Source organism: Sus scrofa, chromosome 13 (genome assembly GCF_054392235.1).
Source record: "Sus scrofa isolate SSC_HxYL_T2T_F1_AM1 chromosome 13, Sscrofa_HxYL_maternal_Yorkshire_Landrace_v2.0, whole genome shotgun sequence".
Lineage (NCBI taxonomy): Eukaryota > Metazoa > Chordata > Mammalia > Artiodactyla > Suidae > Sus > Sus scrofa.
The window spans coordinates 135,506,449-135,534,305 of NC_139395.1; the positions used below are offsets into that span (position 1 = coordinate 135,506,449).

Sequence of the window (27,857 nt, forward strand, 5' to 3'; positions counted from 1 at the left end):
ATCTCCATATGCTGTGGGAGCGGCCCTAGAAAAGGCAAAAAGGCCAAAAAAAAAGAGTGTTGGGTTTGGTAATTGCCTTTAGCATGTCAGAAGGTTCCCAAGGTCTACTAAAGGAGTCTTGATATTTCACTTGCCACCCTGGAAAAGAGTACAATATTGTAAGAATAGAGTATCAATATTCTTATCACCAGGAAAACTTTTGCACTAGAGATCACTACTAAATGTACCTTAAGAGGTGGTCTTTTAAATTTGAGGCCAGAATTATATATCCATATTTCAGAGAGTCAATTAATAATGTAACTAGACCAAAGAAGTGTTTGTGTGGAATGAATCTCTGCTCTCCATTGTTGCCTTTGGGAACAAAGCGTTTTGAAACCAAGTTGATCTGGGCATAATAGAAGTAAATGTAATAAATAAACCTTTGTCATCAGATGTGGAAGGTGCTGACTAGGCCTTAGCTATATAGGACTTCCATCACTGACTAGAAATCCTAAGAGAAAGGCAGGGAATCCTAGGAATGAAAGGGAAGGAAAGAAGCCTTGTCTTTAAATGCTTTTGTAGGTCTTCTAAGTTATTATTCTTTTCTTGTGGTTACATTTCTGACAGATGTGTGGACTATTTTTCATTACCAAGTGTTATTACATAGTTAGTTTATATCTGAGGATAATTACCTGTTTACTTGTGGGAAAAAAACATATGTGGTATAACTCTTCTAATAGTTAAACAGATTGAACCTATATGCACATCAAGGCCCATAATAACATGTGCAATATAATCAATGAAATAGAACCATTAGTAAAGAATCATAACAACGAACCTTATTGACCATTATTTTTCTTTTACTTCACCTTAGGGTTTTGACCCACCACATCAAAGTGACACAAGAACTATTTACATAGCCAACAGGTTTCCTCTGAATGGCCTTTACACACCTCAGAAATTTATAGATAATCGGATCATTTCATCTAAGGTAAGAATTAACACTTATTATTAAAACTGTTGTTATGTACGGTTTTGTTTTAAAAAGTGATTTTTGTGTATTCTAGTATACATTCATATCCTTAAAAATTCAAGGAAGTGGTGGTTGGTAGATCTATCTTAACCAAAATTGTGAACTGTAAAATAAATAAAGATGCTAGTTGCTAATATCAGGTAGCTAATATGCCAAAAATTACCTTTAGTTCCAATTAAACTAAAGAATTAATATCTATACCGTGTGCTAAGTACTATATTAGGTACTTCTCATGTTATTTAATCCTTAATTAACTTTAAGATAGCTTTTGTAAAGTGTTGTTATACTCATTTATATCAGTCTCTTCAGTTGACTTGCTGGGAAATAATTTACCCAAGGATAAAATAGGAGTTTGAACTCAGTTCTATGTGACTTTAAAGCCTGACTTCCTCCAATTTTATCACTCTTCCATAAACATTTTATAGCACCAAAGTACTACTTCACTCTTGCATATTCTTCCTTGTTTCATTTTTTTTCCTGTGGCATTTTTAAGCTATCTTAGTCTACTTTGAAACTGAGGATTTTAGAATGATGTTAGCTAATAGCCTCTTCTCTCAAGATGGAGATTTTTCCCATGGCATCTAACATGGTAGCCATTAGTCACATAGGGCTATTTAGGCCTTGAAACATGGTAATGTAACTGAAAAACTTAATTTTTAATTTATTTAAAATTTTTAATTTTAATTTAAATGTTAGTGGCCACATGTGACTAATGGCTACCTTACTGGATGGTGCAGTTATAGAGGGTGTGAGTCAGAGACAGGGTAAAATTCTCCTTTGAGCACAGCTGTTTCTTTTTTTCTTTTCTTCTTTTTGGTCTTCCACAGCATATGGAAGTTCCCAGGCTAGGGGTGGAATCAGAACTGCAGCTTCCAGTCTATACCACAGCCACAGCAACACTGGATCCGAGCCACACCTGCATCCTACACCACAGCTTAGGGCAACACCGGATCCTTAACCCACTGAGTGAGGCCAGGAATCGAATGCACATCTTCATGGATACTAGTCAGGTTCTTTACCGCTGAGCCACAATGGGATCTCTGCATAGCTGTTTCTTAATAAACCACCTTAAGAAGCATCTTTATATTGCTCCTTTCTTCCCTCACAGGGTGACTGATAATTTGTCTCTCATCATGATCTCATTTTTTTTTTAATTTTTTTGTAATTTTTTTTAATAGTTATTTCCCCAATAGTTTTTTTTCCTACTGTACATCATAGTGACCCAGTTACACATACATGCACACATTCTATTTTTGCACATTATCATGCTCCGTCATAAGTGACTAGACATAGTTCCCAGTGCTACACAGCAGGATCTCATTGCTAATCCATTCCAAAGGCAGTAGTTTGTATCTGTTAACCCCAAGCTCCCCAACCAACCCACTCCCTCCCCCTTGGCAACCACAAGTATATTCTGCAAGTCCATGATTTTCGTTTTTCATAAAAGATGTCTTAGGCCATTGGTTCCTTTGCCCCATTCCTTTTTTTCCCAGCCTTTACGTTATTTACATATGCAACATACCCATTGGTGACATCTCATTTGGACAGAGATTCCAAAATAGAGGGCAGGAAGGGGAAATATCAGAATTTAAGACAATAGAGGAGCTCTAGATTAATGATGCAGTTCTTAGTAAGTGATGCAAGAAATTAAAGTAATAAGGAAGTAATGAGAAGGATAGTCTTCACATATGTGGGGAAAAAGAGACAATATTTATTTAAATATCTACATTTATGAAATTGGTCAAAAACATTAAACCTAATACTGCTGCTTCTTGAAAATTTTTAAGTTTAATTTTTTTAAATTGGGTCTGATTTATATACAATAAAATTCGCTAATTTTAAGTATATAATTTGATGAGCTCTGACAAATGTGTAACATGTGACCACCACCCCGGTTAAGATACAGAATATATTTGTTACCCCAGAAAGTTAATAACCGGTCCCTCTCCTCCTTCCCTCTAGCACTAGCAACTGATCTGCTTGTATCTATGATTTTGTCTTTTCTAAAATGTCAAATAAATATAGTACAAATCTTTTGTGCCTGACTTTTTTTTTACTTCTGAGGTTCATTGTTGATGTTGCAAGTATCAGTCAGTAGTTTATTTCTTTTTTTGGTGCATAGTTTAACTGTTAGCCTAGGTTTGGATAGTTTATGTTATGAATATGGGTCATCTTCATTGTTTACTATCAATATTTTTCCCTTAAATTTCCAGCTACTTTCCTCACCCTGAACTCTAAATCTCTGTCATATTTACTGATAAGGGGGTAGTTTTCTACCACTGTTTTGTTGCTGCCATAGCTATGAAAGTTGGATAGTGTCTTCAGGATAAGAAGCCATAACCATAATACATACTTCTTCCATTTGTAATTTTTTTGAAGTTAAACTCTTCCAGTTTTTTTTTTTTTGTCTTTTTATAGCCGCCCCACGGCCCATGGAATATCCCAGGCTAGGGGTCGAATTGGAGCTGCAGCTGAGGCCTACTCCAGAGCCACAGCAATACCAGGTCTAAGGTGCATCAGCAGCCTACACCACAGCTTGCGGCAATCTTAACCCACTGAGCGAGGCCAGGGATTGAACCCTCACCCTCATGGATACTAGTCAGGTTCTTAACCTGCTGAGCCACAGTGGGAACTCCTTTCTTCCAGTTTCTGCCTATATCTTGGACATGTTCCAGAATTTTAAAAAGTTTGTTTTAATCTAGTTTTGTAATTGTCTGCTAGGAGTTCACAGGCTGCCAATACCGGAAGCTGAATGTCCTAGAAAACTTTTGGAATAAAATATCTTTATATGACTGTTTTTCATATGCAGTATTAGGTTTAATGTCTTTTGTTTGTTTGTCTTTTTGCCATTTCTTGGGCCACTCTGGCAGTACATGGAGGTTCCCAGGCTAGGGGTCTAATTGGAGCTGTAGCCACTGGCCTACACCACAACCACAGCAACACGGGATCCGAGCTGCATCTGAGACCTGCACCACAGCTCATTGCAACGCCGGATCCTTAACCCACTGAGCGATGCCACGGATCAAACATGCAACCTCCTGGTTCCTAGTCGGATTCGTTAACCACTGAGCCATGACGGGAACTCCGAGAAGGTGTACTTCTAATTCATTGTTCTTGACAATTATTACATAATAATTAAGAGAATTTTAAGGCATAATGAATTATTATTTTTCTTAGAAGTATTTTCTCATATTATATTATTCTATGAGGGTGCCTCCTCTGTGTATGACAGGACAAGCACAGAATTTAGACTCATTCAGTCTATTAATATGTTTGTATTTTAGAAAACCTAGAAACGGTTTCTGGTATTTGTAAGCTAGCTTTCGTGAGAAATTTTTATTTATTCTGAGTTTTTCCATTGCATTATTGGGCTAGCCAAGTAAAATATCTTGAAACCAATTACCTTATTTTATATAGTTGCACTTTACAAGATTCTGGAAGACAAAATATATTGTCACTATTATGATTTAAATAGATTGATGTAAAATTAGAACATTGCCAAGTTAATTCTTTTTTTTTTTTTTTTTTTTTTTTTTTTTTGTCTTTTAGAGCCACACCTGCGGCATATGGTGGTTCCCAGGCTAGGGGTCCAATTAGAGCTGCAGCTACCAGCCTACACCACAGCCACAGCAATGCGGGATCCAAGCCCCCGTCTGCAACCTATACCACAGCTCACAGCAACGCCAGATCCTAAAGCCACTGAGTGAGGCCAAGGGTCGAACCCGTGTCCTCGTGGATATTAGTCGGGTTTGTTAACCACTGAGCCACGATGGGAACTCCTGCCAAGTTAATTCTTACAAATTTTTATGTATTTATCTGGTGCTGAAGGAAGCTGCATAGAAAACTGTGACCCCTGTAGGGAAAGCTGTCCTTTTATTCCATTTAAGGTCAACTAACAATGATTTGACCCATCTCACATGCACATGTTTTGACCAGTGACTTCTTTTCATTATAGGAAGTATCTACCTCTCTTCTCTCTAGAGCCCTGAACATAGTTCCCAATCCCAGATTATAGAGCCACTACCACAGGAGATTATGTTTCAGGTATCCCAGATTAGAACTGAAAATACAATTTTACATAAGAAAAGAAGGTTGTTAGGTATTGTACTATTTTTTTATAAATGCTTGGATCAAGTAGACTTTTGTGGACCCTTCCGGGAACCTAACCCTATTTATAAAATTGTTGGTATGAGAAAGGATGTTTCAGGTCTCAACTGATTAAGTAAGAAGCAAGTTTCTGACATACAAAAATTCAGAAATTAGAATCATTTTACACTGCACCAGAGAAAATCTTGAATTGGTCAGTAACCATCAATGCTTCATTCACTGCCTGATATCAGGAGAGTTGCTTAGAAAAAATTTTTTTTCCAACCATATTTATCTATCTATTCAACTTAAATTTTGATCTTCAGCTGTGTGCCAAGTAGTAGTATAATAAGTGCTAGAGAAAGAGCACTAAATAAAACAATGTTACTCATATCAGAGATCTTACTACTGGGGGAATGTACATAGGGTAAAGTAATGTACTATGTAAAGTGTTTCCCTGTTTCATGCATAAAATTTTGTTTTAAGTAGTAAGTGGTACAAGTAAAATTTGTACTCTGCTATAGCATTATAAGCTTATAAACTGATAAATATAACAACAGACACGTGGCAGTTAATATGAGCCAGGTTCTGTCCTAAGTACTTCATAAATGTACTAGCTTATTTAATCTTAACAACCCCATACAGTATGATTATTATTGTCCTCACTTTATAGAGGTACAAAGTGAGAAACAGAGAGATTAGATCAAAGGTCATTTAGTGACCTTGCGTTAAGATTTAGGCCACAGTAGTTTAACACTTTACCATCTATGTTCGTGATCATTATACTCTATATTATACTGTTTTACTTTAAAAATTGACATTGTAGAGTTCTCTTGTAGCACAGTTGGTTAAGGATCGGGCCTTGTCACTGCAGTGGCTTGGATGCTGCTGTGTGGCATGGGTTCATTCCCTGGCCTGGGAACTTCCACATGCTGCTGGCATGGCCGGGAAAAAAAAAAAAAAAGACATTGTGACAGATTTTTATGTCCTTTATGAGGTTTTCTTGATGGTTATACCGGTGATTACTTATCTAAAGTAAATTTTAATCTTTTTCACATTCTAGGTCATTCTCCATATCCCCTGCTTAACAAAGAATAATTGAATAATACCATTTCCTCTTTTTCTGACATGAGCTAAAATATAAAAGAAATTGAATCTAGTGTTAGCATTTCTGCCAACTCTTACTTATCTAGAATTAGGTTTAGTTTTGTGAAACCAGAATCCAAAAGAAATTATTAAAATATTTTAGATCTGCCATCTCCAACTTTAAAAAAAAATCAGTTTAATAGCAAAGTTGATGGGTTCCAGTTTTATCTCATTAAAAAAAATTATATCAAAATTGCCAATAAACAGTAAAAGAAAGAAAAAAATAGAATAAAAATCCTGACACTCTAAAAGCCAGGTAGTTGTTTGTTTGTTTTTTGTCTTTTCTAGGGCTGCACCTGCAGCATATGGAGGTTCCCAGGCTAGGGGTTGAATCAGAGCTGTAGCCACCGGCCTACGCCAGGGCCACAGCAACTCGGGATCTGAGCTGCATCCGCAACCTACACCACAGCTCACTGCAACGCCGGATCCTTAACCCACTGAGCAAGGTCAGGGATCAAACCCAAAACCTCATGATTCCTAGTCCGATTTGTTAACTAACCACTGAGCCATGACAGGAACTCCAAAAACCAGGTAGTTTTGTAGCATCAAGAGTTACATGAATTTGTCTAAGGGCTTAATCTGATACTAGTTTTATTATTATTGTATGTATATATTATATATTATTTAAAATATTAACTAAATGATCTCCCCCTTTTTTTCAGTATACTGTATGGAATTTTGTTCCAAAAAATTTATTTGAACAATTCAGAAGAGTGGCAAACTTTTATTTTCTTATCATATTTTTGGTTCAGGTAAGCTTTATCACTCCCTAAGTTAAGTTTATAGACATGGATTCTAAAAAGTTGTCTTTAGAGAAAAGTTACATTGTATTCTAAATCATTTGACTTTGGGACCATTTTTTTTTTTTCCTGCAGAGCTTCCCCATTGTATTCAGTGAATACAGTAATTTAAACCACATCTAGATGTCTGAAAAATAGCCTGTGAATTTTAAGATTAGTTGTATTTTGCTTTATCACTGATATGCTGATATTCATGATCAAAACAATGAAAATAACATTCTTTCAGATGTTCTGCCTCGGAACATGAATATTTTGGTTTTTAATATACAGCACATGTTTTTGGCACGTTTCTGCCTATGGAACCATCTTTGTATAAAGTAAATCTTTAAGAAAGAAGGCTTTTTTTTAATTTAAATTTTACTTTCATTAAAATTTTTGGAGTTCTTATTGTGGCTTAGCGGGTTAAGGACCTAGTGTTATCTCTGTAAGGATACAGGTTCAATCCCTGGCCTCACTCTGTGGGTTAAGGATTCAGCTTTGCCGCAGGCTGCAGCATTAGTGGCAGATGTGGCTTGGATCTGGTGTTGCTGTGGCTGTGGCATAGGCCTGCAGCTGCAGCTCTCATTCAGCTTCTGTCTTAAGAACTCCCATGTGCTGTGGGTAATGCTGTAAAGCAGGAAAAAAATTTTTTTAATTAATAGTTTTTAGGACTCCCCATGAGTGTAGGTTTTTATCCAGGGGGCTGTTTTCTTAAATCTTTGGTCATTATAAGCTGTTTGACAGTGTTTTAATTTTCATGTTGTGCTTTTTTTCTCCCCAATTTCAAAATATGAAGGGAATAGCTTGTGAAATGAGTATAAGTCAGAGTTTAAAATTAGTGATGGTCATTTTCTTTTAAAGAGATTATTCTTTTCTGATAATACTTTAGTAGTCCTTTCAGTGTGGCATTGAATTTTTGTATAAATTCTGAACTTTTTTTTCCATAGAACCTGTGCTTTGAAAAGGAAAAAAAAAAAAAAAAGCTTGTGAAGAATCACTAAAGCTTGAGGAAGCTTTTTTTTAAATTGATTTCCTTCGTGAACAGAAAGGGAACTTCTGATTTTTTTTTTTTTTTTTTTTTTTTTTTTATCAGTAGAACATTAGCTTGGTTTGGTTGGAAAAATAAGAGGTGTATTATACTAACCACGTCCATGTAGTACACATTTGTGAAATTACTAGTTAAGATCAGAAATTCGGTTTTTCTGTGGAATAGAACAAATTTAATTGGCCTATCCAAAGTAAAGGAATATTAATAAATCACTAGGCCCATATTATAAATAACCAAATACAATAACTGAAAATATTTCTTTACTTCTCCAGAAGTTTATTGAAGCTTCAACTTCATGATTTAGATCATAATTGCAGCATCATTTTCCAAGTTGTATCCCTCGGGTTCTGCTAGATGTAGCAAAATCACTTGTAGAAAAACCCCTTTCTATAGTCCTATTTCTTCTTCTTTGGTTCTTTTTTTTTTTTTTTTTTTTTTTTTTTTTGGCTGTATCCACAACTTTGGAAGTTCCTGGGCCAGGGATCAAATCCAGGCTGTAGCTGTGACCTTTGCCATAGATGCAGCAATGCCAGAGCCTTAACCCACTGTGCCGGGCTGAGGATTGAACCCGTACCTCAGCAGCAACCTGAGCTGCCGTAGGGACAACATCAGATCTTCAACCCACTGTGCCATTTCTTGTTCTCTAAAAGTGATGAGTTTTTTCTGGATTTCAGGGTAAAAACTGACAGACTTCAATATTTCTCAGGATAGGGAGAAAAATATGAAATGAATTCTGAGCAGCTCTAGCTCCCTGAGAAAGACCTGAAGTACTTTGTGTGTAGAGAAAGCAGAGTGACTCAGTCTGCTCTAACAATATTAGTGGGAATGCAGTAGATTTAGATATCCTGCTAGCCCCACATAAAAGCCAACAAAGTGGACTGTGAAGCTGAATTAAATTATGTTCACTGTATAGTATCTCTTCTATTATTTTTTCACTCTGGACCATAATACATATTTTGTATAATGTTTTCAGATATTTTTGAGATTCTGGATGTTAATAGTGTGTTGTGTACAATATAAAATATAATACTCTGAATTCCTTCTTTTTAATCTAGCTTATGATTGATACACCTACCAGTCCAATTACCAGTGGGCTTCCATTGTTCTTTGTGATAACAGTAACTGCCATAAAGCAGGTATGAAATACTTTCTATTGTCCCCCCCCCCCCGGTCATTCAGAAATTGCTTAATATTTCCACTCCAAAAGTAAGATTTATTGTTATGAAAGTAATTTTCATATAAAAGCAGCAGATTTGTTTGATTTTGCATATAGTAAAATTAAACCAAGTTAAGCCACTGTTGTATTTCAAGTACCTGGTGACTCATGGGATGATTACAGTTGTTAAAAGATGGTCTTTGACAGACCTAGGAAGCATCCAAAAATAAGCATTTTATATGTACAAGCCAATTCATATATGAAACTTTAATTATACTCATCTTTACAAGGTTTGGTAGTATTTATTTATTATTGAATTACAAAGCTACTTTTAACACTTTGGGGTGAGCCCCAAGGAATAAAAAACACTGAGAAGGGGTAACCTCCTCACCCTGCCCCAGGAGTGGCCCAGGGAGAGAGAGGCTAGCTGAGGGGAAGGAAGCATGAAAAGAACCTGCTGCAGACTCAAGTCAAAGGGAATGCATCCGTGCTGGGACCTGTGAGTGCTACAGGAGAAAACGTGAGCGTGGTGGGACTGGCTCCAGGCACACAGGCGAAGGGCAAGAGGGTTGGACATGAAGCACAAAGCTACTTGGGTTCCTCCTCCTTCTCGTTTGCCTTTTTCTGCTTCTGCTGCATTATCTCTGAGTCCCTGCTTATGGGTGACAGCAGAAAGCCCGTCATCTCGGCACTTTCCCTTAAGCGAGTCGCTCTGCTTTTTCATATTTTCCTGGAGGGTGAGCTCGCACTGGTTACCGTGGGTCATGGCGACGGCAGCAGCTCCGACCTCAAGGTTTAGTATTATTTAAAGGAAGTACAGTTCAAAGAGGATATTTTTATAAAGAGTGGATCATGTACTTCTGGCATGAACATTTTTGAAGAAAAATTGTATAGTGCTTTCCTAACTGAAAGCTTTCTCTGCTGAAGTTTATTTTTATGTAAAGTAGTACTTTAGGGGAAATAACTTCAAATAAATCTTTTTTTTTTAATTCAGTGTTTTGTTTTTGTTTTTTTTATAGTTGCACAGCCATCATCACAGTCTACTTTTAGAACATTTCTATCCCAAACCAATCCATCCCTCCCTCCAACCTTCTCCTTTGGTAACCATAAATTTTTCAAAGTCTGTGGATCTGTTGCTATTCTGCAAATAAGTTCATTGTGTCCTTTTTTTTATATTATACCTATAAGTGATAGCATTATGATGCTTATGTCTCACTGTCGGACTAATTTCATTTAGCATGATAACTTCTAGGTCCATCTATGTTGCTGCAAATGCCATTGTTTCATTCTTTTCTTTTTTTTTTTTTTTTTTAATGTCTTTTGTACTTTTAGGGCCACACTTGCAGCATGTGGAGGTTCCCAGGTGAGGGGTCTAATTGGAGCTATAGCTGCCAGCCTACTCCAGAGCCACAGCAACACTGGATCCGAGCCACGTCTGTGACCTACACCAAAGCTCATGTCAACACCAGATCCTTAACCCACTGAGGGTGGCCAGGGATGGAACCCACAACCTCATGGTTCATAGTCAGATTCGTTTCTGCTGCACCATGATGGGAACTCCCCTTTTTATGGCTGAATAATATTCCATTGTATATATATACCGCATCTTCTTTATCCACTCCTCTGTCAATAGACATTTAGGTTCCTTCCATGCCTTGGCTGTTGTATATAGTGCTGCAGTGAACATTGGGGTGCATGTATCTTTTCAAGTCATAATTTTCTCTGAAGAGATACCCAGGATTGGGATTGCTGGATCATATGGTAATTCTATTTTTTGTTTTTTGAGGAATCTCCGTACTGTTTTCCACAGTGGTTGCACCAATTTACATTCCCACCAACAGTGTAAGAGGGTTCCCTTTTCTCCACATCCTCTCCAGGATTTGGTATTAATACACTTTTCGATGATGGCCATTCTGGCTGGTGTAAGGTTTTGATTTGTATTTCTCTAATAATTAGTGATGTTGCACATATTTTCATGTGTTTTTTGGCCATCTGTATGTCTTCTTTGGAGAATTATCTTTTTAGATCTTGCTCATTTTTTATTGGGTTGTTTGTTTTTTGGTATTGAATTATAGGAGTTGTTTATACACTTTGGAGATTAGTCCCCCATCAGTCACTTCATTTGCAAATATTTTCTCCATCCTGTGGGTTGTCTTTTCATTTTGTTTAGGTTTTCCTTTGCTGTGTAAAAGCTTTTAGGTCCCATTGGCTTATTTTTGTTTTTATTGTCATTACTCTAGGAGGTAGATCTGAGAAGCTATTGCTGTGGTTTACATCAGAGTGTTTGGCCTGTTTTCCTCTAGACTGAGTTTTTTGGTAGTCCTAAATTTAGGTCTTTAATCCATTTTGAGTTTATTTTTGTGTATGGCATTAAGGAGTATTCTAGTTTCATTCTGTTATCTATAGCCATCCAGTTTTCCCAGCACCACTTACTGAAGGGGCTGTCTTTTCTCCATTGTATATTCTTGCTTCATTTATCATATATTAGTTGACCATAGGTGCATGGGTTTAATTCCGGGCTTTCTTTCCTGTTCCACTGATCTCTATTTTTGTTTCTGTGCCAGTAATACTGTTTTGATGACTGTAGCTTTGTAGTATAGTCTGAAGGCAGGGAGCCTGATTCCTTCAGCCCCATTTTTCTTTCTCATGATCGCTTTGGCTATTCTTGGTCTTTTGTGTTTCCAAACAAGTTTTAAAATATTTTGTTCTTGGGAGTTCCTGTTGTGGCACAGTGGAAATGAATCTCACTAGTAATCATGAGGTTGTGGGTTTGATCACTGGCCTCGCTCAGTGGGTTAAGGATCCAGCATTGCCAAGAGCTGTGGTCACAGACATGGCTTGGATCCTGCATTGCTGTGGCTGTGGTGTAAGCCAGCAGCTACTGGCTCTGATTCGACCCCTAGCCTGGGAACCTCCATATGCTGTGGGTGCAGCCCTAAAAAGAAAAAAAAAAGAAGAAAGAAAAAATATTTTGTTCTTGTTCTGTGAAAAATGCTATTGGTAATTTGATAGGGATTGTATTGAATCTGTGGATTGCATTTGGTAGTATAGTCATTTTGATAAATTGATTCTTCAAATCCAAGAATATGGTATCTGTGTGTGTCATCTTTGATTTCTTTCATCAGCATCTTATGGTTTTCATGGTACAGGTCTTTTGTCTCTTTAGGTAGGTTTATTCCCAGGTATTTTATTCTTTTTGATGTGATGGTAAATGGGATTGCTTCCCTGATTTCACTTTCTGATCATTTGTTGTTAGTATATAGAAATTCAGTCAATTTCTGTGTATTAATTTTGTATCCTGCAACTTTGCCAAAGGCATTGATGAGCTCTAACAGTTTTTTGGTAGAGTCTTTAGGATTTTGTAAGTATAGTATCATGTCATCTGCAAACATTGATAGTTTTACTTCTTCCTTTCCAATTTGGATTCCTTCTATTTCTTTTACTTCTCTGATTGTCATGGCTAGGACTTCCCAACCTATGTTGAATAGTAGTGATGAGAGCAGACATCCTTGTGTTGCTTGTGATCTCAGCAGGAATTTTTTCGGCTTCTCACCAATGAGAATGATGTTAGCTGTGGGTTTGTGATATATGGCCTTTATTATATTGAGGTAGATTCCCTCTATGCCCACTTTCTGGAGGGTTTTTATCAGAAATGGATGTTGGATTTTGTTGAAGGCTTTTTCTTTGTCTATTGAGAGGATCGTATGGTTTTTATTCTTCAGTGTGTTAATGTGGTGTATCACATCGATTGATTTGAGGATAGTGAAAAATCCTTGCATCCCTGGGATGAATCTCACTTGATCATGGTGTACGATCCTTTTAATGTATTTTTTGGTTTTGGTTTTTGTGGGTTTTTTTTTTTTTTTTTTTTTTTTTTTTTTGCTTTTTACGGCCACACTCGCAGCATGTGGAGGTTCCCAGGCTAGGCATCAAATCGGAGCTGCAGCTGCCAGCCTATGCCACAGCCACAGCAATGCAGGATCCGAGCTGCATCTGTGACCTACACCACAGCTCATGACAACTCCAGATCCTTAACCCACTGAGAGGGACCAGAGACTGAACCCACAACCTCATGGTTCCTAGTCAGATTTGTTTCTGCTGCACTGCAATGGGAACTCCTGATCCTTTTAATGTATTGCTGGATTCAATTTGCTATTATCTTGTTGAAGATTTTTCCATCTATATTCATCAGTAATATTGCCCTGTAATTTTCATTTTTTTTTGTGGTATCTTTGTCTGGTTTTGGTATCAGGGCGATGTTGGCCTCAGAGAATGAGTTTGGGAGTTTTCCTTTCTCTGCAATTTTTTGGAATAGTTTTAGAATGTTAGGTGTTAACTCTTTTCCAGATTTTTTATAGAATTCACCTGTGAAGCCATCTGGTCCTGGACTTTTGTTTGTTGGAAGTTTTATTTTTATTCATTTTTTTGTCTTTTTGCCATTTCTTGGGCTGCTCCCGTGGCATATGGAGTTTCCCAGGCTAGGGGTTGAATCGGAGCTGTAGCTGCCAGCCTACGCCAGAGCCACAGCAACACGGGATCCAAGCCACGTCTGCAACCTACACCACAGCTCACGGCAACACTGGACCCTTAACCCACTGAGTGAGGCCAGGGATTGAACCCACAACCTCATGGTTCCTAGTCAGATTTGTTAAACATTGAGCCACGATGGGGACTCCTGTTGGAAGTTTTTAAATCACTTTTCAATTTCAGTACTTGTGATTTGTCTGTTCATCTTTTCTATTTATTCTTGGGTTAGTCTTGGAAGACTGTGCTTTTCTAAGAATTTTTTAGGTTGTCCATTTTATTGGCATATAGTTAGTTGTAGTAGTCTTTTAAGATCTTTTGTATTTCTGTTATGTCTGTTGTAACTTCTTTTTCTTTTCTTTCTTTTTTTTTTTTTTTTTTTTTTTTTTTTTGCTTTTTAAGCCTGCTTTTGTGGCATATGGAGGTTCCCAGGCTAGCGATCGAAGGGGAGCTGCAGCTGCCAGCCTATGTGGTAGCATCAGCAATGCAGGATCCGAGCCTCGTCTGCGACCTACACCACACAGCTCATGACAATGCCAGATCCTTAACCCACTGAGAGAGGCCAGGGATTGAACCTGCAACCTCATGGTTACTAGTCAGATTCATTTCCACTGGGCACAACAACAGGAACTTCATGATATTCATTATTTTAAGGTCTATTTTGTCTGATGTGAGTATTGCTACTCCAGCTCTCTTTTGATTTCTGTTTGCATGGAATATTTTCTTCCATCCTCTCACTTTCAATTTATATGTGTCCCTAGAGCTAAAGTGGGTCTCTTGAAGACAACATATGTATGGGTATCCATTCAGCTAGTCTCTCTTTTGGTTGGAGCATTTAGCCCATTTCATTTAAGGTAATTATTGGTACGCATGTTCTTACTGCCATTTTATTAACTGTTTTGGATTTGTTTTTGTCGTTGATCTTTTTTCTTCCCTTCTTCTTTTGTTCTCTTGGGGTTTGATGACTGTCTTTAGAGTTGTATTTGGATTGCATTTGCTTAATTGTGTGTGTATCTATCGTAGATTTTTGGTTTGAAGTTACCATGAAGTTTTGATATAGGAATCTATACACACAAGATTGTTTTAAGTTGTTGATCTCTTAACTGCAAATGCATCTCTAGTATTCTGCATGTGTACCCTCCTCACGATTTCTGGTTTTAGTAGCATATTTGTGTGTGGAAAATTTCTTCTCTCTACTATATGTATGCCTTTACTGGTGAGCCTTGTCATTTGTAATATTTTTGTATCTAGTTATGGCCTTTTCTTTTCCACCTAGAGAAGTTCCTTTAGTATTTGTTGTAAAGCTGATCTAGTGGTGCTGCATTCTCTTAGCTTTTTCTTTTCTGTAAAGCTTTTGATTTCTCCTTCAAATCTGAATGAGAGCCTCACTGGGTAATGTAATCTTGGTTGGAAGTTTTTTTCTTTTCATCCTGTTAAGTGTATCATACAACTCCCTTCTGGCCTGCAGAGTTTCTGCTGAAAAATCAGCCAGTAGCCTTACTGGGGATTCCCTTGTATGTTATTTGTTTCTTTTCCCTGGCAGCTTTCAATGTTTTTTTCTTTAGTTTTGATCAGTTTGATTAATATGTGTCTTGGGGTATTCCTCCTTGGGTTTATTTTATATGGTATTAATTGTGCTTCCTGGATTTGAGTGAGTGTTTCCATGCCCATCTTAATGAAGTTTTCATCTATTAGCTCTTCAGATATTTTCTCTGGCTCTTTCTCTTTTTTCTCCTTCTGGCACTGCTATAAAGTAGATGTTGGTTTGTTTAACTTTGTCCTGGAGTTCTCATAGACTGTCTTCATTTCTTTTCAATCTTTTTTCTCTTTTCTGTTTTGCATCAGTGATTTCCAGTAGTCTGTCCTCCACCTCACTTATTCATTCTTCTGCATCCTGTATTCTGCTGTTGGTTCCTTTTAGTAACTTTATTTTATTTATTGTATTTTGCATCTCTGCTTGCTTAATCCATAAATCTTCTCTTTGTTCAATGGTTCTTATATCAGTCTTTGCCTCCAGTTTATTTCTAAGATTTTGAATCATCTTTACTATCATTAGTCAGAAGTCTTTTTCATGGAGGTTGCTAATCTTCAGATCACGTAGTTGTTTTTCTGGGGTGTTTTTTGTTTTGTTTTTTGGTTTTTTATGGCCACACCCCCCTGAGCATATGGAGGTTCCCAGGTATGGGTTGAATCAGAGCTTCAGCTGCCAGCCTAATCCACAGTAATGCAGGATCCAACCCTCGTCTGTAACCTACACCATAGCTCACGGCAGCGGCAACACTGGGTCCTTAACCCACTGAGCAAGGCCAGGGATCAAACCCACAACCTCATGGTTCCTAGTCTGGTTCGTTTCCGCTGCATCACGACAGGAACTCCTCTGGGGTTTTTTCTTATTCTCTTATCTGAGTCATAATTCTCTGCCTTTTCAATTTGTATAGATTTTTGATGTGGTCTCCTTTTTGCAGACAGTAGGGTTGTAGCCTCTCTTGCTTCTGATGTCTGCCCCCCTTGTGGCTGAAGTTGGTATGGGGGCTTGCTGCAGGCTTCCTGATGGGAGGGACTGGTGCCTGCCCACTGGAAGGTAGAGTTGATTCTTATCCCTCTGGTTGGTGGGGCTTTGTCTCTGGGTGAGATAAGAGGTGGCTGTGTGCCTGGGGTGCATTTGGGCAGCCTGTTTGCTGGTGGGCGGGGCTGCCTTCCCACCCTGATTATTGTTTGGCCTGAGGCTTCTCAGCCCTGCTGGGTGGGGCCAGATTTTTCCCACTTGGCCTCCTCTAGAGGAGCACACGCTGATGATTACTCCTAAGACCTTTGCCTCCAGCATCCTTCCCTCACAATGAGCCACAGTCACCCCCTGTTTTCCCAGAAGATCCTCCAGGAACTGCATTCAGATCTGACTCAGGTTTCTATGGAGTCTCTGCTTTGCCCTGGGACCCAGTACACACGAAAGCCTGTGGGCGCCTTTCAAGAGTAGAGTCTCCGTTTCCCCCAGTCCCGTGGAGCTCCTATGCACGAGCCCTGCTGGCCCTCAACACCAAATGCTCTGGGGGCTCCCCCTGCCAATGCCAGATCCCCAGGTATGGGAACCTGACATGGGGCTCAGAACTGTCACTTCTGTGAGTGAGCCTCTGTGATACAGTTACTTTCCAGTCTGGGCGGCCCGCCTGGACCTGGTGTGTACGGGGCTGCTTATGTTGTGTAATTGCACCTCCTGTGGTCTTGATGTGGCCTCCTCTTTGTCTTCTGGAGTAGGATGTCTTTTTTTGATAATTTGCAGTCTATTTTGTTGAAGGTTATTCAGCAGTTGGTTGAAATTTTGTTGCTTTTGTGAGAAAAGATTAGCTGCAGTCCTTCTACTCTGCCATCTTAACCCTTTCACCTATTGATCTTGAAATTATATTAAAATCTAAGTAATATGTATGATATCACTTATATGTGGAATCTAAAATATTGCACAGGTGAACCTATCTAGAGAGTAGAAATAGACTTGTGGTTTCCAAGGGGGAGGGGGATGGTCTGGGGGTTGGGATTAGTATATACAAACTATTACATTTAGAATGGGTAAACAATGATGTCCTGCATGGGGACCTATATCCAATCACCTGTGAAAGAACATGATAGAAGATAATATGAGAAAAAGAATATATATTATGTATAACTGGGTCACTTTGCTATACTGCAGAAGTTGACAGAACATTATGAATCAACTATAATAAAATAATTTTTAAAAATCTAGGTATATTAGTTCCCACTGTTGCACAGCAGGTTAAGAATCTGACTGCAGCAGCTTGGGTTTCTGTGGAGGTGAGCGCAGTGCATTAAAGAATCCTGTATTGCCTCAGCTGCGGCATAGGTCACAGGTGTGGCTCGCATTCATTCCCTGGCCCAGGATTTTCCATTTACCATGAATGGGACACAAAAACATCTAGGTATAGAAAACAGGATTACTGGATAAATATGACAAGTAAATTTAAAATTCCTAAGAGATGTCACCTCAAAATATTTTGACAGTGACTCAGTTATATAGAATTGATTCCTTCTTCCTGAAAGAGTTAATTTTGAATTTTAATGTGTAAGTATGATCATTTTCATTTTATAAGATTTAGGGATAAGCTTTAAATTGACATGGAAACCAAATTGGCATACATTTTATAATTTTGGGTTTTAGTATGTCCTTCCTTACATGAAAAAGGTAAGGAGAATCTATAGATTAATAGTTACATTATTTATGTAGTGTACCAGAATATCATGCTACTGCTATAAGTTTGATTTCTCTCTCATAATTATTCTATTGGAGACTAGAATTTGTGTAAGTCAGTAAATATCCAAATCACTTAGTACAATTTCACATTTACCTGGTTTTTCAGATGTCATTTATTTCATCAAAGTAACACATAATTGTGCCTTGGACCTCACTTCTATATGTAGTTTCCTTGTAGATGATTTCATCCAATCTAGTGATTTAAGGTCCCGTTTATATGTTGATGATTCTCAAATGTATGTGTATCCTGAAACTGTACTTTGAACTCCAGATACATATATACAATTGTTTGTGCTTGGAGATACAGCTGTTTCCACTTAGATGTCTTAGGCTTTTCCTGATCACTATGTCATGCTCTCATTTCCTCCTGTGGTCTTTTTGCGTCATATCATTTGCTACTACCTATTGTTCTGTTGAATAAGCGCTTGTTTATTAGTTTGTATACTACCTTCATTTGAATGTTTAGTTCTGTGAGGGCAGACTTTAGGTCCTGTGACCAGAACAAGATTGTGCACATATTTAACCTTTAGTAAATATCTGTTTCATGGATGAATAGATGAATATTCATTTCTCGTGAATATTTTTTATTTTTTTATTTTTTTCATTTTTTATTTTTTTTTTGTCTTTTTGCTATTTCTTTAGGCTGCTCCCGCGGCGTATGGAGGTTCCCAGGCTAGGGGTCAAATTGGAGCTGTAGCCACCAGCCTATGCCAGAGCCACAGCAATGCGGGATCCGAGCCGAGTCTGCGACCTACACAACAGCTCACGGCAACGCTGGATCCTTAACCCACTGAGTGAGGCCAGGGGGACCGAACCCGCAACCTCATGGTTCCTAGTTGGATTCGTTAACCACTGTGCCACGATGGGAACTCCTTGAATATTTTTTAAAGCAGTGTTAATTGTTGCAGTATTTCCATGGTTTCCTAGTATATATTTGGCCAAATATATAGATTGGTTTTAATTGGAATGTGATCTCATTACTGAGTTGAAAAAATGCTGGTGAATTTATATCTACAAAATGAGAGGCTTTAATGTAATGATAATAACTTACAACCTATCTCCTGAAATGGGTTAAGTAAAAAAAAAAAAATCTAAAGGTAGGAAGCAGGAAGATTATACCTAAAATCTGTGTTAGCATGGCTATTGCAGTTTAGTATTGAGTTGAGAACGTCTTGATAACTAATGCAGAATGGAAAATATGAACATTCATGTAATTTTCAAAGAGAAAATTTGGGAGTTCTCATCGTGGCTCAGTGGTTAACAAATCCGACTAGGAACCATGAGGTTGCGGGTTCGATCCCTGGCCTTGCTCAGTGGGTTGAGGATCCAGCGTTGCCATGAGCTATGGTGTAGGTCACAGACATGGCTCGTATCCCACTTTGCAGTGACTCTGGCGTAGGCTGGTGGCTACAGCTCTGATTAGACCCCTAGCCTGGGAGCCTCCATATTCCGAGGGTGTGGCCCTAAAAAAGACCAAAAAAAAAAAAAATTCGATCTATCAGGATTTTCTCCCTTTCTCAGAAACAGTTTCAGAACTGAATTTTCTCTTTTGCAACTACTGTATTTAACCTTAGCTTATTTAATAAACATACAATATACTACAATGTACTGTTCAGATTTTATATTCCTTATGGTGGATCAATAGAACAAATTTTTGAAAAATTGTAAAAATGTTCCCATGTCCTACTCTTACCTTCTTCTCTCCTTTAGTGTGCCTTTGAACTTACATCAGAATAGGAAAAGCATTGTTACCAGTTGTTCATTCTTTCATGTGAATAACGTTGTTAGATGTTTTTTTAACTTCTCCCAACTGTATATGCATATTAAATCTTCTTGTGTAATATAAGACATAGTGTTCTGGTAAATATTATAGTCTTTGTTTTATATGAACTTAAAACCTATGAAGTAGAAAAGATAAGTCCAAATACAAAAATAATTATAGTTTAATAAGATAGTATAAGAGCCAAAGAACTAGCTGTAGGTGATCAGAGAATAGGTGGAACTCTTCATCAGGATAATCAAGGAAGGATTCATGGGATAAATATTATTAGAGATGAGACTTGGAATTTGGGTAAAATGGCAGTTGGTAAAGAAGGTGAGATAGAAACAACTTGGGCAAAGGCTCAAATGAAAGAAAAGGCAGGATTTATTTGGGGGAATATCATATCTGACTAAATGTTTGACCTTGTATAGGAAAGTACTAAAAGATAACATACTGGGGCTGGAGGTTGTTAACTAAATTAGTGAAGCTGGAATTCTTTGCTGTGAACATTGAGAGTTACCAAGAGGGGATTGAACAGGATAGTGAATTAAAACAATGTTTTGGAAAGTTTAATCTGGCAGTGATACATAGATTGGATTATAATTTGTGAGCTTGTATTTAAAAAGATGTTTTTTAAATTATTACTCTATTAATGTCATCTGATTATAGAAGTATGCTTTTTGACAGTTTCAGAAAAGATACTTTGACTCTCAATTAAATTTCTCTAAAACTGACATACCACATCATAAATTGAGCCAATATGAGAATATAAAAATGCTTTCCCAAAAAAGCATTTTCCCAAAAAATGCTTTTATTTCCCTATGAAAACATAGACCTTCAAAGTAGTCTTTAATATTTGCTTTATATTTTATATTTTTAGGTAATAGATGCACATATTTTTTAAAAATGGAAATAGTACAAAGTAACATATAGTAAAAGTCTCTTATGCTCCCATCTTATTTCCTAGTCTCCTCCCCTGAGGGAGCTGTTCTTTGTACATTAGTCCAGATATCTGTACAGAGCATTCACATAGGCAAGCATAAGTTTCTCACAAATAATAGCATAGAATACAACACATTCTGTTCCTTTTATCACTTAATGCTGTCTCTTTGATATTCCGTTTTCTGTACTTGTGTTGTACCTCTAGTTCTTGAATTTTCTCTAAAATAGCACAAGTCTCTTCTACTTAAAAAAAAAAAAAGTCACTCCTTAACATTTAATCAAAGGATTTTTTGTGAAATGCTTATGTTTCCTTTTTTAATCATGATCTGGTTGACCTACTATATATATTTTAAGTATAGATTATAATTAACTCTGTTCTATTGTTTAAGAGTGTGAAAAAACTCAACCTAAGTTTCAAAATCTGTTTTTTTTTCTGTTTATCATCTGCAATAATGTCCTGTGAATATATCATTAGTACATAGAAGCAGTAGAACTAAAGATTGAGTAGGTGTTAGGAAAAGGTAGAAATTAAGAGTGACTCCCTAGATTTCTGGTATGAACAACTTTAGTAGATAGTAAGGTCATTTGTCAAGATCAGAAACATTGGAAATAAGGAGTTACTGTTGTGGCTCAGTGGAAGCAAATCTGACTAGCATCCATGAGGGTGCAGGTTCAATCACTCAGTAGGTTAAGGATCTGGTGTTGCCGTGAGCCATGGTATAGATCACAGACGCAGCTTGGATCTGGCATTGCTATGGTTCTGGTGTAGGCCGATGGCTACAGCTCCAATTCCACTCCTAGTCTGGGAACCTCCATGTGCCACGGGTGCAGCCCTAAAAGAAAGAAAGAAACATTGGAAATACAACAGAGTGGGAGGATATCATCAGTTTAGTTTTGAAATGAAGAATGCAGTTGGGTATTCAGGTTTAGAGATATAAATTTCAACTTTGGGTTTGTTTGTTTGTTTGTTTGTTTGTTTCCTGTCTTCTTAGGGCTGCACCTGCAGCATATGGAGGTCCCAGGCCAGGGGTCAAATCAGAGCTGTAGCACTGGCCTATACCACAGCCACAGCAGCACCAGATATGAGTTGCGTCTGCGACCTACACCACACCTCACAGCAACAACAGATCCTTAACCCACTAAGCGAGGCCAGGGATTGAACCTGTGTCCTCATAGATGTTAGATTTGTTTCCACTGAGCTGCTACAGGAATTCCCCCAGTTTCAGAATTTTTTGAAGAGAGAGGGATGGAAGAAATCTTGCAGTAAGAAAGTGAAGAGTGAAAAAAGGGCCCATTAAGGTGCCATAGAAGGAGCTTCCTATAAGGAAACTGAGAAGGAGTAATTAGAGAGGTACTCTGAAAATCAGGAGCATGTATGTGATGAAAACCAAAAGAGTTTCAGGTAGTAATGAGATATATGTGTCAAAATAACCTAAAATAATTTTAATGAGTGAAATGTTTGGGGGAAGTTTTTATGTTTCTTTTTCTCATTGATAAAAGTGTCTTCTAATTATACTGAAAGGAGCATTTTTTTATTCTTTTGATGTTTACAGGGATATGAAGATTGGTTACGACATATTTCAGATAATGAAGTAAACGCAGCTCCTGTATATGTTGTTCGAAGTGGTGGCCTTGTGAAAACTAGGTCAAGGAACATTCGGGTATGCATTTATTAGTAAATGATAGAAATCAATTATATTTTGAAATCACAAATTCTAATCTGATTATATTTTAGTTGAAAGTTTGCTTTCCTACATTAGAATATTGTGATAGGTGCCCCCTTGTGGCTTAGTAACAAATCCAACTAGTATCCATGAGGACTCAGGTTCAATCCGTGGCCTCGCTCAATGGGTTAAGGATCCAGCATTGCCATGAGCTACAGTGTAGGTAACAGAGGTGGCTTCGATCTAGTGTTTTCATGGCTGTGGTGTAGGCCAGTAGCTGCAGCTCTGATTTGATCCCTAGCCTGGGAACGCCCATATGCTGTGGGTGCAGCCCTAAAAAAAAAAGAAAAGGAAAAAAAAATATATATATATATATAGTGATAGGGCACTTGTTTAGAGCGCAATAGAAATAAGTCCTGTTGGAGTTCCTTTTGTGGCTCTGTGGGTCAAGAACCTGATATAAAGTCTGTGGGGATGCAGGTTCGATCCTTAGCCTTGCTTGGTGGGTTCAGGATCTGGTGTTGCCATGAGTGGTGGTGTAGGTCACAGACGTGGATCGGATCTGGTGTTGATGTGGCTGTGGCAGTAGGCTGGCAGCTCACCTCCGATTTGACCCCTAGCCTGGGAACTTCCATATGCCTTGGGAGCTGCCCTAAAAAGACAGGAAAAAAAGAAGAGAAAAAAAAAATAATGTCCTTGTCTTTTGGTATATTCTTTTTTCCCCCAAATTCTTCATAGGTGGGTGATATTGTTCGAGTAGCCAAAGATGAAGTTTTCCCTGCAGATTTGGTGCTTCTATCCTCAGATCGACTTGATGGTTCTTGTCATATTACAACTGCTAGTTTAGATGGAGAAACTAACCTGAAGGTCTGTACATGTATGTTTGAGTGTTGTCTTATATTCTAGTGATACTTTCCTTTGGTTGAGGTAATAAAGTTTGAGCTGATAAAAGCAGAAATGTTTTTAATTACTGAAACTTTTAAAAATTAAATTTTTTTAAAGAAATAATGTTATTATACATTTCCTTCAAGGATAGCCTCACATAGTTAAGACAAGTTAAAAGGAAAAAATATAGAAAAAATATAATCTTTTAATAATTGGTGCCTTTTTAGATGGGGGGGACACATTTAAATTTTTCTCAATTTTAACTTGATTCACTTTTTTTCCTCTATTAAATTGTTCATAATAAACTTGGAGCAGTGACACAGAATTTCCTTGTATGCAAATGTTCTCTGTAGATAGGTAATCACAGTAGCTTTTTTTGCTACTTGTTATTTTCCATTCTTCTTTCTCTTCTGCCATCTAACTAAGTGATCTAAAGTATGGATCATACTTTAGAATGATCAGAGAATGCTATGATTTCATCTGTAAAAGAGATATGAAATAGATGATAGCTAAGGTCCCATTTAGATCTTGAAACTATGCAATTTAATTTTTCTTTTTTCAGACACATGTGGCAGTTCCAGAAACAGCAGTATTACAAACAGTTGCCAATTTGGACACTCTTATAGCTGTGATAGAATGTCAGCAACCAGAAGCAGACTTGTACAGGTATGGTGTGATACTCACCATACTCATTTTAAGTTCTGTTTACAGAGCTCATTTCTACAGTCATAAATATGCAGTAAAATCTTTAGCTAATGGAAGATGTTATTGGGAGGAGCAAGGCAGGAGATCAGTTAAGGGGGAAAGAGCTAAAAGCAGAATTTGCCAGAATTGAATCTAAAGTATTAATTTAAAAGTCGTGCTTTTATTCACATGTTCCTTCCTGTTACCTTCTACTTTGGTATGAACTGGCTTTATAATGATAGCAGTAAACTTTATAATAGTAGTTGTAAGAGAAACAAATTATTTCCTTAAAAGAAAATAATCTAGAAGTTCCCATCGTGGCTCAGTGGAAACAAATCAGACTAGCATCCATGAGGATGCAGGTTTGATCCCTGGCCTCGCTGAGTGGATTAATGATCTGGTGTTGCCATGAACTGTGGTGTAGGTTGCAGATGTGGCTCGGATCTGGCATTGATGTGGCTGTAGCATAGGCCAGTGGCTACAGCTCTGATTTGACCCCTAGCCTGGGAACCTCCGTATGCCATATGTGTGACTCTAAAAAGACAAGAAAATAATCTAACGTTGTGTGCAGGTTTGCATGCATACATTTGTGCTCACTCCATGAAGACTAGGGCCATGTCTTTGTGTTCACCAAAAACTAACTTCTTTCAACATCATAATTTACTAAATACAATTGAAAGTCGTCTTACAGTGAGCAATATTATGATCTGTGGAATGGAAACAGCATTTTGTCATTAAAGACTTAGAAGAGGAGTTCCCGTCATGGTGCAGCGGAAATGAATCTGACTAGGAACCATGAGGTTGCGGGTTCCATCCCTAGCCTAGCTCAGTGGGTTAAGGATCTGGTGTTGCCGTGAGCTATGGTATAAGTCACAGATGCGGCTCGGATCTGATGTTGCTGTGGCTGTGATGTTGCTGTGGCATAGGCCCACAGCTGTAGCTCTAGTTTGATCCCTGGCCCGGGAACCTCCATATGCTGTGGGTGCAGCCCTAAAAAAAAAAAAAAGAAAGAAAACCTAGAGGAGAAACTAAGCTCATTTTTACTCAACAGCTGGTCATAGAATGTAAATTATAACTGCATTGTAAAAACTGCTCTCATCTTGTCATATTCTCTATGTCCCTCTGTTGGTTGAAATGTTTTAAAATCTTATTAATCATTGGCTTTTTCTTATCTCTTACAAATCTTTGTTCTGGATCCATCTATTTATAATGGATTTATAGTTTCTCTCTAATACTGTAAAAATCTCACATTTTCATCAATGTCAAGTGCAGTATAGAGTTTTCCAATTAACTGTAAAGATTTGGAGTTCTTTGGAGTTCCCATTGTGACTCAGCTCTAATGAACCCACCTAGGATCCATAAGGATTCAGGTTCAATCCCTGTTACACTCAGTGGGTTAAGGAATCTGACGTTGCCACAAGCTGCAGTGTAGTTGCAGACAAGGCTCGGATGTGGTGTTGCTGTGGCTATGGTGTAGGCCGGCAGCTGCAGCTCTGATTCAGCCCCTAGCCTGGGAACTTCCATTTTCTGTGAGTGCAGCCCTAAAAAGAAAAAGAAAAAAATCGGAGTTCTATGTTTTAAGAGCATTTAAATTATAAGATAGATTTAACTGCAAAGAATTCAGTACTTTAATAAGAGTTGTATATTGCTGTTATTTCCAAGTCTCAGACAAGATTATAAGATTATTAATCTTTTTAGATTAATAATCTTTTTATAAGATTATTAAAAACTAGAAAATGATGCAGCATTAAGCAAGCATAAAATTAATATCAGATCAGACATGACTAATGCTTTGGTGGGTAGTTTTTACTTTATTTGGAATATAGGGAGAAAGTTTAAAAAACATTTTAAAATGAGAAATAATTCAGTGTTAAATATAATATATTCCTCTTTATTTTCTCTTATCTTCTTCCTTATTGAAAGTATATATTTTGTTTTAAATATAAATGTAGGGAGTTCCTGTTGTGGCTCAGCGGTAATGAACATGACTACTATCCATGAGGTTGTGGGTTCAGTCCCCAGCCCACATTGCTGTGGCTGTGGCATAGGCCAACAGCTGCAGCTCCAATTCAACCCCTAAGCCTGGGAACTTCCATATGCTGCATGTGTGGCCCTAGAAATACACAAAACAAAACAAACAATGTTTCTATATATACATATATATATACATATATATGACTGCTATAGAAGACTTTTGTAATATAAAGATAACTCATAATTAATTATACCATTTTAAAATTTGTATTGCTGTTTTTATTCCCACATTCAACAAATTGAGAACCTATGTACTCAGTATTATAAGATGATAAATAAGGTGAATAAGCATTATTTCCATTCTTTTTTTTTCACATTTTATGTAATTATTCGACTATGCCCATGGCATGAAGAACTTCCTAGGCCAAAGATCAGAACTGAGCCATAGCAGGGACAACACCTAATCCTTAACTACTAGACAGGATTTAGCAGGTTTTTTTTTTTTTTTATCCTTTTACTGTATGCTACATATATGGGAAATATTGAAACCATTTAAAATGCCCAAGTAGGAGAATGCTTAAATGGGTATATGGTATAGATATAAGATGAAATATATAGGTAATCAAAAAATGATGCTTTTCAAAGGTATTTAATGACATAGGAACATACTGAAATATAATGTTAAATGATACAGAGTTGTAGTCTCACATAATCCCAGTTATACAAAAAGAAATATGTATGTTTATGGACTTGATAGGTAATTAAGAAGTAAGATAGAAAAAAATAGATAGATATAAAGAGGAAGAAAAACCTAGAGGAATTACATGTCATAATGTTAGTAGTTATTTCTTGGTGGTAGGATTTCAGCTGCTTTTTAATTACCTTTTGTTCTCTGTGTTTTCTAATATTTCTTGAAAGATTATGGATTGCTTTTGTGATTACTTTCCATCTTACTAAACATTATTCTTAGTGGTCGTTTTTAATGACAACGTAACCCTCTTAAGTAAATGTACTAGAACCTAACCATTCCCCGTTCTTTCCATACCTAGCTTTTCCATTGTTTTGCTGCTAAAATTTCATGCCACGTTATTATGCGTAAGTTCATCAGTTCAGAATCTAGTAGTTGAATAGTTCATCACTCCCTCCTCTTTGATACTATTTGTTCACTTGGCTTCCAGGACATTTCCTTCTCTTGATTTCCCTCCTATTTCACTAGTCCCTTCTTCTCAGTGTCTGTGCCTGATTTCTCCTCTTTTCCCTAACTTCTTGATGTTAGTGTGCCCCAGGACTGTGCTCAGTCCTCTTCCCTTCTCCACCTATACCTTTCACTATTCGAGTTCCCACTGTAGTGCAGTGGATTAAAAGGATATGGCATCGTCTCTGCAGCAGCTTGGGCCACTGCAGAGGTGCAGGTTCAGTCCCTAGCCTGGTAACTTCCGTATGCTTAAGGTGCAGCCAAAAAAAGAAAAAAAAAAAAAAAATCAAAATTCCTGTACCTTTCACTATTTAAATTCACTCTTTGTGATCTCATCCAGGCTGATAGATTTAAAGACCATCTACATGTCACTAACTCCAAATTCATATTTCCATTTCAGATATTTTTCCCCAAATTCAGATTTTTATATCCAGTTTATTGTTTCACAATTTTACTTGGATATTTAGTAGAAATCTCAAATTACTCATGTTGAAAACTGAAGTCCTGATTTCCCTTCAGAAGTTTTTATGCTAACAACCTTTCCCATCTCTGTTGAAGACAGTGCATCCTTTCAGTTCAAGCCAAAATCCTTGGAGTCAACCATGACTCCTCACATCCCCTTCTCTGCTCACCTTTTCTCATGTCATTTCCCACATCTCATCCCAATTCATCAGAACATCTTTTTGGTTTACCTTCAAAATACGTCCAATATTTGACCATCTTTTGGTAATTTCAGTGC

General features: G+C 37.5%; 1 protein-coding gene and 1 pseudogene across 50 annotated transcripts in view; one reads left to right on the plus strand and one right to left on the minus strand.

Annotated features, from left to right (window-relative positions):
* Positions 1-27,857, plus strand: part of ATP11B (ATPase phospholipid transporting 11B (putative)) — a 143,458-nt gene that overhangs the window by 28,291 nt on the left and 87,310 nt on the right. For 38 of the 50 annotated variants that reach the window (XR_002337765.2, XR_014824398.1, XR_014824406.1 and 35 more), the window contains 6 exons: positions 854-970; positions 6,907-6,996; positions 9,127-9,207; positions 22,270-22,377; positions 23,119-23,247; positions 23,828-23,931. Coding sequence is in view for 37 of the 50 variants with exons in the window: in XM_021069872.2 (XP_020925531.1) it covers positions 854-970; positions 6,907-6,996; positions 9,127-9,207; positions 22,270-22,377; positions 23,119-23,247; positions 23,828-23,931 (629 nt within the window). In the remaining 13 variants the exon portion in view is untranslated. The remainder of the gene's footprint in view (positions 1-853; positions 971-6,906; positions 6,997-9,126; positions 9,208-22,269; positions 22,378-23,118; positions 23,248-23,827; positions 23,932-27,857) is intronic. The other 12 variants (XR_014824404.1, XM_021069868.2, XM_084990412.1 and 9 more) reach the window with 2 other exon arrangements.
* On the minus strand, positions 9,758-9,993 carry LOC146397626 (small EDRK-rich factor 2 pseudogene; annotated as a pseudogene).